The 14,082-nt window shown below is 36.8% G+C and overlaps 1 protein-coding gene across 5 annotated transcripts in view; it reads left to right on the top strand.

The window, feature by feature from the left end:
* The window catches only part of FGF14 (fibroblast growth factor 14), a 622,683-nt gene that overhangs the window by 606,367 nt on the left and 2,234 nt on the right, over positions 1 to 14,082 (top strand). For all 5 annotated transcript variants that reach the window (XM_082366182.1, XM_082366184.1, XM_082366185.1 and 2 more), the window contains one exon: positions 11,015 to 11,213. In XM_082366182.1, coding sequence (XP_082222308.1) covers positions 11,015 to 11,213 — 199 coding nt within the window. The remainder of the gene's footprint in view (positions 1 to 11,014; positions 11,214 to 14,082) is intronic.

Below are 14,082 nucleotides of genomic sequence, written 5' to 3'. Positions count from 1 at the left end.
CACACCAAGTCAAGTCCTAATCCAAACTCAACACTCAAGAGACATTAGGGAAATGGAATGAAATAGGAAATAAAATAAACACTAAGATGGCTGATAATTTTAAGTAATTTATCCAGGGGATTTAATAATCTTTTCTACGCCTTCCTTGAGGGTCATTCATCGGAGAAACTTTGTTCTGGAACTATTTTACTTCCTTGCGGTTGCCCTGCCTGCTGTCAAGGCACATTTCCTGTCTTTGATTCCCTTTTAGAGTTATGTATACTAGGTTGACCAGGTATAACCAGTGAGGTCGAGCCGAGGTCAAAAACTCAGACAGCCTAGGATCCATTCCTGCTCTACCACTTACTAGCTGTATAAATTCTCACCAAGATACTTAACTTTAGCATCATACTTTGTTAAAAGGAATAAAATGAGGTAATTCGTATAAAGCATTTAGCATTGTGACTGGCTTACATTAATAAAAAAATAATAATTGCTACTAATTCTCACTTTAGTTCTCCTTTAATTAGATTTATAGTCACATCCAACCCTGTATATAATAGAGCGGTGTTCCCTAGACTATTTGCGGTGAAGGATAGTATTTTTAAAAATTTTCCAATCTTTTGCAGAGATATACTTTCAGAAAATATAATCAAATTAAGTTACTAGAAAATATTTTAAGTACAAAATAAAAGTCCAGAGTTTTTATTTTTATATTCAACAGTTAGTAAAAATATTTTGTTAAATTGCTATAGAAGTTTATAAGTGTTTTTGCTCAGTTTTGTACTTGTTTCATTGCAGACCGGAAATAAATAATTTGTAGATAGGTACTAGTTCGTGGATCATGCTTTAGGTATTACTATGATGTGGGCTGTGCAACAGATTTTATTATTTACCTTTTGAATGAGGTAACCTCATTTCTAAGATGTTCAAATGCTTACTGATATTATCATGGTTAGTATATATATATATATAAATTTGGCTTTATGTAATATGTGTGCTGTAACAAAACTACACGTCACTAACTGAATCTGAAAAATCCTTAAAATAAAGGATGAAGTAATGCCAACACTCTGACTTCGAGACATTACTAATCTCTGATGAAGCCTGTGAGTATTTCTCAGACCAAGAAACTCTTTGCATGTTACAGTATGCATCTGCTATTATCATGACGTTATTCACTCTGATTGTTCAGAAAATTATTGAAAAGTCATGGCAGCACTTCTGCTGGGTTTCATCACATACATCCAGTCTGATTCCTTTCACATAAAGCACTATCAGTTTTACGTTTCTCTTTTAGGCAAAGTTATATACAATTGACCCTACACATGTTGGAGAAGTCTTCTATTGAGGAGCTGATGTATGACAAAACACCAGAACCATCTGATCTAAGAGCTCAGTTTTTAATCACGAATGTAAGGGAATGTAAGGCTGCAGTGAGTTAGAGGGATGGTTGGCAGCAGAGGGTAGCCAACTCAGTTTCCGTTTTGTTCAGCGTTTCTTTAATTGATCAATGGGGGGAAAAGGAACGTACAGCTTGGGTAAAGGGGAGAAGAGATTCATTTTGAGTACTCCTATGTATTCTTGTTTCTTGTTTTTTTAAACTCTTTTAATAATATACTTTTTCCCCCTTAACAATTATATCCTAAGACATGTGACACTTTTGCCAAGATGACAGCGTATGTCATTCATTACTGTTTTCCATCTGTGTTTGTTTTCACATGTAGTTAGATGTAGATAAAGAGCAGCTGTATAAGGTACATGTTTTCTGAGTTTTAACTGAATAACAATTCAGTTGAATTAATTATCTGTACCGGTTATCAATTCCTTAATGATACCATGTAGCAAACAATGAGTGCTGAAGCGGCCTATAACAGTTAAGTGTATTAATGCTTGTGCACCTAGAGTCATATGGAGATCGGCTAGGTGGCTCTGTAGATCTTGGTAGGACTTGATCACCTGTCTGGAAATAGACTAGTTTAGGTTGGGCAGCTTGGCTGTGTTCCACGTGTGTCTCTTCTCCGGCAGGCTAGCCCAGGGGTGCTCTCAGGGCAGTGGATGAGGCTGAGAAGGCAAACCCGCTGTACAAGTGCTTGTCAAGCCTCTGCCTTCTTCACCTTAGCTCATAGTGGGAAGACAAGTCACATTACATGCTATGAGAGCTTTGATCCAGGGAGGGTGAAGAATTCAGGCCATTTTTGCAATTGATCACATATCTAAAAAAGTGCATCTCTTCAATTGAATGATAAGTGAGTAGGAATAGTTAAATTATTCATCTTGATGAAAATAAATGTACTTGGGCAAGTTAGTTAAACCCTCTGGGCTCAGTTTCTTCGTTTCTAAAATGGGGATAATAATGGTACCAATGTCACAGGATTATAGTGCGGAATAATTAGTTGATTAGGTAAATGTGTAGAACAGTGCTTGGTATAGACGTATGCACAGTTTGACTGTTAGCTGTAGTTATTAACATTATTATTATTACCATCATCTTCATTATTATTATTTTGAGGCATCACTGTTAAGCACTGACAAATTGTGAGAATGGTATGTGGTTGTATTAATACTTTCTTAAACATATTTATTTTGTGATATTTTTGCTAATATTTATAGCACTGATACCATCTGTTCATGTTACAAGCATTATTATTTTAGGAATTATACATGTCTATATTCTAGAGAAAACAGATTTAACATTATAGAACTAGTTGGCACATGTTTTAATTATGATCTTAAATCTTCTTATTTAAAGATACACTGCAAGTACTTTATATTTTTGCTTCCATTTCCTTGCTTTAATAAATTTTATACTAATCTTAAGATGTTGGAAAGCTTATGAATAATGCCAATTTATTTGATATTTACTAAAATTTTGTGATCATATATTGATATTAATTTGCTCTGTATGGTAACAGGAACATATACCAATGCTTCCCAAGCTCTCATATGCATACGAATCACCTGGGGTCTTGTTAAAATGCTAATTTTGATTCTATAGGTCAGCCATGGGGTCTGGAAATCTGCATCTCTAACAAGTTCCCAGGTGAGGAAGTTGCTATTGATCCCTGAATACCACGCTTTAAGTAGCAATGATATATTTAAGATTATATATATGTATGCATAATATATATAAAAAAATATATATTTACATTAAATAAATAAAATAATTAAATTACTTAATATGAATCATTATAACAAATAAAAGTTGTTCTTGCCACAATTGTTTAAAAGCATAATGTCATAAAAAGAAAATACATATTAAATATAACATAATAAATTAAAATATAATATTTAGTAAATGAAATAATATGTCTAAAGATATATGTATCAAACATCTCTAAATGTCAAATAAGGTCTTTACTGGCAAAACAAAGCCTTCATTTACTATTTTGTTTCCCCAGAAACTAAGTAACAGCTTCTGGTCCTATAAATACAAGTACTTGTGGAGACTATTTTGTTGGTGAGAATATACTCAAAATCCCTGGGTCCTATAATCAAATAAAAGCTGCCTCTTAAACATGTAAAAAAGTATACTTTTTTTCTCCCTGTGGGCATTAGTCACAGCCTGATATTGTACATATTTGATTATGTAGAATTTCAGATAAATAAAATGCATTAGTCAACTAAATTTTCTACTTTTGAGTGTTAACTACAAATTATTTTTTGTTTCAAAATTCATGACTATAAAATCTTCTAAAAGGTCAGAATATTCTTCCCTTTATATGTAATCTTAAAAGTGTTCTGTATTTCTTTTTTAAAAAACTGGGTAGTGTCAGAACAGTATCATTAAAGGATATAATTAATTTTATTTTATTTATTTATTTTTTAAAATATTTATTTATTTATTTACTTGTTTGTTTATTTGTCTGTTTGCTTACTTTGGCTGTGCTGGGTCCCAGTTGTGGCACGCAGGATCTTAGTTGTGGCATGCAGACTCATAGTTGTAGCATGGGAACTCTTAGTTGCGGCATGTATGTGGGATCCAGTTCTCCAACCAGGGATCGAACCTGGGCCCCCTGCATTGGGGGCGTGGAGTCTTAGCCACTGGACCACCAGGGAAGTCCCAGGATATAATTAATTTTAAAATTGTAGAAGATGAAGGAGATTAGTATAAATTTCTACTGACCTCAGGATAAACCTTGGTAGACTACATCTCCCAAAGGTAGAAAGGGAAGAAAAAGCTAACTGAGAATACAGACATGTTAAATGGATCATTGAGCTTTCCATCTAAAGGTGTGTCTAATTAAGTTGAAAGCTGTTAAGAGTAAATAACTACTACCCTGTTCATGATAACAATTAATATTTGAGTTGTACTTTTGGATTCCATTTATAGATTATAATATAGCTATAGTTTACAATTCAATTTATAATTTACAAATTATTTTTTGTAATGATTTGAACCACCCCTATTATCTTATTTGATATTTGCAAGAAACCTTTGGAATTTGTTGTTATTCTTCAAGTGAGAACTTGAAGTCTGAGGCTCCCTCCTCCTCTCAACTTAAGCCTGGGGAGAAATATTCATAAAAAGTCCAGGGTCAGGGCCATTATTAGGCTGTTGATGGGAGGGGACTGAGTTTTTGATGACTGTAGAATATAGAGATTAATAGAATATTAATAGCTATTATTTACTGTGCATTTATTATGTGCTATTTCCCACAATATGTCTAATATCATTTCTCTATTCTCTCTTTTTAATCTATTTTGGAATTGCCTTGTATTCTAATAAATGCTATAAATTTGTCTGGAATGCTTCTTTTTATGTTTTTCCCTTCGAAACAGTGGTGGTGCTGGTACTAGGCAAACCTGTGGATATTAACCAAACATAATTTTCATGTAGTTGTAGATAAAAGCAAAAGAGATGTAGTAACTAAATGGAATTTGTGGACTACTACATAGCTAACTACTTTTACAGGAAGCCCAGGCTCATAACACACCGTAAAGGCTTTTCCAGGGATGAAACTCTATGAAAATGCTGATTCAAACTGTATGCATTTGTATACATGAACGTAAGTGCAATCCAAGCTTAATTTGGGAATATTTGAAACTAGATTAACAATCTTAGATCAAAGTTGGCAAAATATTTTAGCAAAGGACCATACAGTAAATACCACAGTTTTTGCAGGACATACAATCTCAACAACTCTCCTCTGAACTTTGTAGCCTGAATTTGGCCATGGATTGTAGTTTGCCGACCACTGGCTTAGATTCTCAAGGTCACTGTTAGCTACTAGGCTATGATTATGCTGAATTATCTGGGTTTATGGCTTATTTACTGGTTACAAATTATGGAACATGGGTCCTCTATTCCCTCCACCCCCCTCCTCTCATCCTGAACCGAGAAGCCCTGCTCGGTGCATGCAAATGGCCCATCACAGTATTTTCTTAAACAAAGACATTTCCCTCAGAAGAGGAATTCTGCTGCTACTGTTAAGATAATAAGTACACCACAGATGGTCCTTTCATTTCAAAACAACCACAACATAAAAGGAGATAGGAAATTTTTGTTTAATTGTTGTGTTTTTCTATTCTGTTATTTGATGATTTCGTTTGGCAAAGTTACAAACTAATATTTAAGCTTCTGCTGGAACTCAACTGCTGTTGATTTCTGTTGTGATGGTGTTGCTGGCTCTAAATATAGGCTGGGCAAGAAGAGAAAAAGACACATCAAACTCCTTATCTATTTCATTTTGGCAGTTTCAAAGAGTTTATATTTGAGCTTAAATTTAAATAAGTCTTCTCATATTATCACTGCCAGTTTTAGAATGTTTCACTGGCACAGTCGTGGTATGACTCAAATAGATAAATACCATCAGTTAGGTTAGGGCTGCGTTGATAAGCCACCTGGGGTTCCTTCTTTCTTTAGTACTGTTCTTGCCACTCTACATTGCAGGTCTCAGACTGGGTGCTCAGGGGGCCATCTCAGACCCTTGGTCCGTGCTACATTGAACAACAAAAACAAGAACAAAGAAATAGCTGCCACCATACAAAGGAGATTTTTATCCAGAAATCTGGATTTTTTTACTTCCTTTGAAACACCAGGAAGAACTTTTGCAGATCTAAGGTTTTTATTTTCCCATGAGAACCGTCATCCTTTCTGCCATTCTGTCCATCCTCTCAGCTCTGAGCCCGAGTAAGGGGCATTTATCCTCACATGGTGCTGTGTTGGGCTGCAGCCCGCAGGCCTGCAAGCTCTGTACTTGCTCAGCTTCTAGACCTAGGAAAGAGCCCAGAGTCAGGGATAGAGAAATCAATGGTTTACTGGACAGGGGGACTCTTACACCTCTGAAGCAAGATCCTGGAGCGACACCCCACGGTGTTTGGCAGATGGCAGGCAGGAAGGGCAGCAGTCTCTGCCCCCCGGGGGGAGGAGGAGGTTACCAGTTATAGGGGGAATTGACATTCGGTTGGCTCATCTGTTACAAGGGAAACTAGAAGAGGGGCATGCCCCTCCCCGCCCCTTTGATAAGCTATCAGGGCGGAGATGTTCTGATCTAAAGATTAGAACAGTCACTAGCTGGGACAGGGGCAAGTATGTAGGAAGGTCAATAAGGTGAGTAGGGTGTAGGTGAAGCAGGCCCTGGTCCAGCGGGGAATGTCCTGAGAGCAGGACAACAGCCATCTTGGGGGGCCTGATCATAGAGGCTAGGTGTTCTGATGACGCCAGCCTGCTTCACTCTCATATCTGCCTGGTCAGTATAGGCATTTGAGTTTGTGTTTCCAGCCACAAACATGATCTCTGGGGAGCTCATCAATTACAATTTTTTCCAATCCTACCTATGGGACTATTCACTCCATCTATCCCTCTAAAGCATATTGTAGGATTCAAACACAAAACTATGACTCTATTAATTGTACAGTTACTATCAAGAGCATTTTTGCTTGGGTTATGTGTGGTGTGTTTTCTTTATTTGGTCAAAGTCACTTTTTCCTTGCAAGGAAATACCTTGTAGAAGTTAGTGCCAAGAAAAAGAAAAGATTTTGTCTCTTTAATAATTTGTATTACATAAAGCCTTTCTCTTTTTGTCTCAGCTACCAGGAAGTTCAGAACTCAGTTTAATAATGTGTCATAATTCTGGTGGTATTTCTCTCCTTATTTTATGCACCCTTGATTATTAAATTAATACTAATTACTAACATGAATACACAACTACACATGTCCTACAAACAGTTTTCAAGTCCATTTTGTAGGAGATTGGGCTTCAACACCTCAGTATATAATAAGTGTTAACTAACTTCTCAAACCATCCTCCACAATGACAACAGAATATAAAACACTAATCAGACTATATCATCATTCCCTTGCTTATTCAAGAACTCTGCATGTCTACCTCTTGCTTATAATAAGAAGTCTAACCTGCTTATCAGAGTGCACAAGACCCTTTATTACATTTCTCTAACCTAGCACATCATTCTGCATTTCGGCCCTCACAGAGTCCCAGTAATGGACTGATGATAGTTTTCCAAATGTACCATGGCATTGCCCACATCTTGGCCTTCACAGTACCATTTACCCCACCTATAGTCCCTCTAGGAAGGTAAGTTTACCACAGCAAATATTGCATTGTACTAGCATTTTTAAGCACAAAAATTTTAATAAAACTCTTCCAGGAAGAATCCTGTTCATTTTGGTACATCTGAGGCTGAGCCCAACTGTTCATACAACATTGTTCTCACTGACTAATCATTTAACTAAATTTTGGTTTGCAGAATTGTTGATAGAATTGAAATAACTGATACAGGGTTATTTTTGACTATAAATAATGGGAAACCTTTTCAGAATAAATATTGAGTGCTTACTATATGCCAGGTCCTCTTGTAAATATGTAACGTGTATTGATTCACTCCATTCTCCCAACCACCGTATTATCCTATGATTTTTGTACCCATTTTAGAGATGAGGAAACTGAAGCCCAGGGATTAAGTAATTTTCCCAAGGACTCACAGCCAGGAAGGAGTAGCGTCAGGGTTGACCCCAAGAGGTCTGTTTCCACAGATGGCATTCATAGTCACCCTGTCTCCCATTTGCAGATTGAAAGTATATTTGTCCCTTATGACAGCAGATAAGTAGTAACCAATCTCAACTTTCATTAGTCCTACCAGTTCTCATGAGGATGATGGGATTATTTTGAACTCCAATATTTCATGAGCAGAGTGTATTCTCGAAATGTCTAGAGAAGTCTAGCAAAAAGCATTAGACAATAGTAACTTTGAATGTAGTGTGTATGCATGTAAGTATGTGTATGCACATTAATTATTTAACCAAGAATAAAGAAGGGTGAAAAAGTTCCAGCCAGTCTCCACCATCACAATCACCTGAAGGCAGTGGCTCTCACTGTGGAAGACAGAATCACCTCCCTATGAAGTTACTGGCACAGCTTGTAGAAAGGGGATGTGTTATTGACTTCCTTGGAGTCTTAAGATGCAAACATTTGATTTAAAAAGACTTAGTGACAGAGACATACCTAACAACTTCTTCCACATCAAGGGTCTTCATTCTCATTCATATTCAACTTAGTCAATTTCGAGTAGAGACAATACACTTCTAATTGCTGATGGTAAGGCAAGCAGCGTCCTCCGTGTTTCGTACATTATGGCAGTGGGGATCAATTGAATATCAGGAAGGGTTGATCACCCTATGGACCTGCATTTCCAAAGCTGGAGGCCTTCCTGTCTCGAGATTAAGGTCAGTCTTCAATGGTCCTCTTAATAAGGTAAGGCTCTGGGCAGAGACCTGATATCTTAGTCAGCAGGTGCCAGCTCCTCTCCCCACTGAGTGACTTACTGGGTCAGCCTTTACCATACCCACTCCCAGTTGATTCTAAGACCGGTTTTAACTAGTATTAATAAATAATATGCTTAGCTGCCTTGGCCTGTCTCAATAAAAAGACAAAGGACATGCCAAAGTCTAATCTGTTTGTCCTAGAAGGTGCACATTCAACCAACATCTTATATTTATTAGTCTTAGAGCATTCCATTTAATTTTCCTCACCACAAATGTATGAACACAGACCCTTTTATCAGTCTTTCCTCTGAAGCAGGGCCTGGAGACTGACTCACCGAGACTATCATTTATTAGTCAGAGAACTAATAGGAGGATATTTGGAGAAATAAAACTTTGCGGAAGACCAGAATATTTATTTGGATGGTATCTAATTCAAACCTGAGGTAGCATCATCTCGAAGAAATGAAGGTCTGCATAAATTCCTTTGGGAGGGGGCTAAACCTGTCTTCTGGCTGTTTTAATCTCATCAGATTAATCACTGCAACTATCATCTTTGTCATAAAAAGCACCTGCCATTAACAAAACCTGCTCCCCTTGGAAAACAATTTAACTTTCAGTGAATTAAAGTTATGGGGCACTCTGAATAAATTGTATCCTGCAAGAGACACCACTTGATAATTAACACTCTCATGGGAAATACTGAAAGAACGTTTCTACAGACAATAATGTCACATTCCTTATTATGGCTAGCATAACTTTAACTCTTAAAGGTTTTATATTTTTAGACCCTAAAGGATATGTTTTTCAGAATGTGTATAGAAAATAACTTTTTTAAAAGAAAAACAAAAGTTACTATTTTCTGTAGTCATAAAAATCTATTAAGGTGAAAAAAAATTTAACTACCTGATATTTTTAAAAAGGTAATGACAATAAAGCTGTTTTGCATCTGTATTTCATAAATATGGACGAGCACAGTGTTGAGCCTATTTAAAATAGCCACAAAAGCTAGTTAAGTGACTTCCATGGTCTGGAGCTAGGAAGGCTGAATTTTTAAATTATTTTTCACAGAGGTCTATCTGAAATGCCTTTGTAGGTTAAATTTTAGAAGTGTGTAAAGCTCATCTATGAATATTTGTGTTATTAATGATAATCATAAAGTAGCAAGCTTTGTGTTATTCATCAATCAATGTAGATCATGGCTTTGAGAGTCATGTTAACTCATTGTACCCTTTCCAAAATTTTTTTTTTTTGGCTGCGTTTGGTCTTCATTGCTGTGCTTGGGCTTTCTCTAGTTACAGCGAGTGGGGTCTTCTCTCTGTTGTGGTGCGCAGGCTTCTCACTGCGGTGGCTTCTCTTGTTGTGGAGCACGGGCTCTAGGCGCGCAGGCTTCAGTAGTTGTGGCACGTGGGCTTCAGTAGTTGTGGCTCACAGGCTCTAGAGCGCAGGCTCAGTAGTTGTGGCGCACGGGCTTTGTTGCTCCGCGGCATGTGGGATCTTCCCGGACCAGGGCTCGAACCCGCGTCCCCTGCATTGGCAGGCGGTTTGTTAACCACTGCGCCACCAGGGAAGCCCTCCAAAAATTTTATTCAGGGCAGCTGTTGATGATTTTCTTCAAGAGTTCCAGGGGGACTCTGAACCATGGATTAGGTCGTGATTTTCAGCTCCTGTCACTATGACCAGCTAACATGACACCTGGCCTCTGCTCCAGGGGCTAGTTTGTATGCCAGCTGATTGTCAGGGGCTTAGTTTGAGGTGTCAGCTTGTCTCTTTGTAGGTAAAATGTATCACCCTGTAATATCAGTGACCTAGTGAACAACTGGCAACAGGGTATCATGTAATTATTCCTATGTAAATATAGAAAATAGGCTATACCTTACACGTATATTTTATTTTGTTTAGTTTGTTGTGAATACAGGATGCTACTTTAGCCTGTTGTTTCTGTTTATACTCTGGTTGAATTGTGTTCTGTTCAACTGAAATTATTTTGAGTTTGCTCCCGTATTCTATTTTCTAATTAAAGGACATCCATACTTTTGCCTATATATATACACACACACACACACATATGTATATGTGTGTGTGTGTGTGTGTGTGTATATATTCCCAAAAGTAGCAACTTCTTCTCTATTCATTGTATGTTGATAAATGTATATGGACAATTAATACCTACAGAAAGAGGTACATCTGGCCATCCCTGCCCAAGGGCTGACTCGTTGGCCATCATGGGCAAGTTTATGGAAGAAGGAAGAGGAAGCATGAGCAAGCTCCATTCCTTCCTCTAACTTTCATTTCTTCCTTTTCTCTCAACAGGAACTTTTTACCCCTGAATGCAAGTTTAAAGAATCTGTTTTTGAAAACTATTATGTAATCTACTCATCGATGCTGTACAGACAACAGGAATCTGGGAGAGCCTGGTTTTTGGGATTGAACAAGGAAGGACAAGTTATGAAAGGAAACAGAGTAAAGAAAACCAAGGCAGCAGCTCATTTTCTACCCAAGCCATTGGAAGGTGAGTGTTATGTGTGTTTTATCCCTATCAGATTTATCACACATTTATCTTTCACACTGATGACTCTACCATGGCCACAAGGAGCCCTCATGGAACGCTGGAAATGTTCTTTATCTTGATCTCAGTGGTGATCCACAGGTGTCTACATAGGTTGTGCATCTAAGATTTGTACACTTTACTGTATATATGTATATGTGTGTATATTACGTATATATATACATACACATATATTCCATTAATTTAAATATGTCCGTACTCATTTCTCATGTCTCAGATCCTAACTACCCCAACCTCTCTAGCCCCTAAATAATTTAAATTAATTAATTAATTTAAGAAATTTAAAATCTGTAATGACATTATAAAGCTGTGACTATGACAATAGGTATACTAGAAAAACTAAGTTTTGAGTATTATGGAATGTTTGAGTATTTGCCCATTTTGCTATTATCTAGCTGAAAGTAACCACATATTTGTGAATTAGTATAATTACAGGAAATATAAAGAGTTAATAAGTTGGCCTTTAAAGAACTTGTTGATATTAGATATCTCCCTTCCAAACTGCATAATTGTTTAGTAAATTCAAATGTGGCTTGACCTTCTTTTACACTCAGCTGTAAACAATGAAGCCTTCAGATTTACTTTGATTAGATTTCTGGAGAGGAGGCTACAAAATTTTAATTAATCAGAAACATCTGCACATTTCTCATTAAGGATTCTACCGGAAGTGTCATTTTATCTATGTAACATTTGCTTGGGAACTACCAAAAGAAATTGATATTGAGGCTTTTCAAAAGTGTTTTCTATTCAAATGCTTTTGTTTACCTTTTGCAGAAAATCAGACCTGCAGTAACTAAGTAAACGTTTGAAGCCAGCTTACACGGTTCGATTTTTCTTTTTGTTTCTTATTCCTACAGGAAAGCATTAGCCATCAAGAGAAACGCATATTGGTTTTATAATCCATATTGTGTTATAGGAATAAGATAATTTGAAATATTGGAAGTTAATTATTAATTATCTGTGGACATATAATTCAGCTTTCAGTTTGCCTAAGTTTGGAAAACCAGTCTTGTTGGTTAATACCATCTTTATAATTTCCGTGATATTGACTATCACTCTTAACTAAATTTGCCTCTAGAATGAGTCATTGAAATGCAAACAATTAGCCACCAGGGCCTATCTAGGAAAGGAAAAATTATTCCAGTCTGAAATATGAGTGAATTATTCTCATTCTATGACAGATCATAAGGAAAATGAGAATAAAAATAAGAAATTAGAGGGTTTCTCTGTTCTTCCAAAATAACGTATCCATGATTTGGCTTTACCACTTCAAGTGAACTTTGAGACCATCAGATATTCAAATGCGAGTGAAAAAATTTAAAAACTAAGTCTATAGCAACTCTACAAAAATCAGGCAAAATCTGGAAACCAGCTATTTAGTATATCCAGCAGGAAATATCTGAGACCCTAAAGATATGGGGTAATAATGTCACTCTGCATTTTATTAATACACTGAACTGTTGTGTGTATATGTGTTTGTTGTGTGTTTATGTATACATGAAGAAGAGAGAAATAGAATTTTCAAAAAACTACCAGACAGAAGTACTCTAAAGACAATTAAGGGGGTATTATAAAGACAGGTTATCACATAGTGTAATTGATAAGGAAAATTAATTTCAAACTTTCAAAACTCATACAGGATGTAAATTATATCATTGGAAATATTAGGGCAAATTAGATTCTTGATGAATTATTGGTGCTCTGGGGCATTCATATTTCTTACACAACTTCACTGCGTAGACGATCAAGATTAGCACTCTGATGCTGTTGTCGCCTGACTAGTGGGAGTGAGGGACTGGAAAGTGTGTCAAGGATATGGATTAATCTCTTAATCCTTTCACTTGCTAAGTCCTTTATTATAGGTCTGATACACATGTGCTTTCAAGTCTGTGTGCCACTGAAAGATCTCACGATGCATTTGCAAAAGGTGAAATCCTACCACCTTGAACATGGAGAATGCATATAGTGGTTCATCCTAACGAAGCTTAAGTTCTCTTCGTAAAATATAGGCTTTCAAAACCCTAAAAAGCAGGTTGGGCAGCTCTAATTCACTTGTCTTTCTGATGGCATATGATTTTAACTCAGTTTTCCCCAAGCATCAGTCACCCTGAAATCTCCTTTCCCAGGATTCCCTGGAATCATTTTCAAAAAAGCCACATGAACTACTGTGATTAATGATGTCACAAGATCAATTCCCCAGAGCTTCCTCAGACGTCATTCCCACTTGCCCTCTTGCCATTCTGTACTTCTGCCTTATATGACATCAATTACAGATTTTCATGATTATACCTGAAAATGAGGCATAAAAAATATAAAACACCCCACACTTGCCTTCAATTATTTAAGGGTCTCTTTGCATGATTTTCGGGAGAGGAAATCCAAACAATGATCTCCAGAAGACCCTGGCTTAAGGAAAGTGAGTTGTTTGTATTGCTTTTATGGCTTTGAAGCTGACAGTAGTGTGATTATGTTGCCTTTGAAGCACTTGAGAGAAAAATAATTTAATGATCTAGGGGTGTAAATACCTAGAATGGAAAAGATGAGTGAGAATGAGTTCCACGTGTTGACAGTATGCAGTGGAAGGAAAGTCTTTTTCTCGCTGAACAAAGAGAATTAGGTTAAATGCTTGCCGTTCTCACGTAATTCCTGTGGGGTGTGTGTGTGTGTGTGTGTGTGTGTGTGTGTGTGGCCACATCCATTTAAACCTTCTCTCCTAGACAAAAATGCAGGTGCCCCCAGGTTTGTATTTTGGATACACAAACCAGAAAATGCAAAGGAAGTAATATTTTCTGTTTGGGGGCTGGATTTTACT

Source organism: Balaenoptera borealis (assembly GCF_965194805.1).
Source record: "Balaenoptera borealis genome assembly, chromosome: 18".
Taxonomy (NCBI): domain Eukaryota; kingdom Metazoa; phylum Chordata; class Mammalia; order Artiodactyla; family Balaenopteridae; genus Balaenoptera; species Balaenoptera borealis.
Note: the sequence above shows the minus strand (reverse complement) of the source record. Positions and strands in the feature narration are given on the sequence as shown.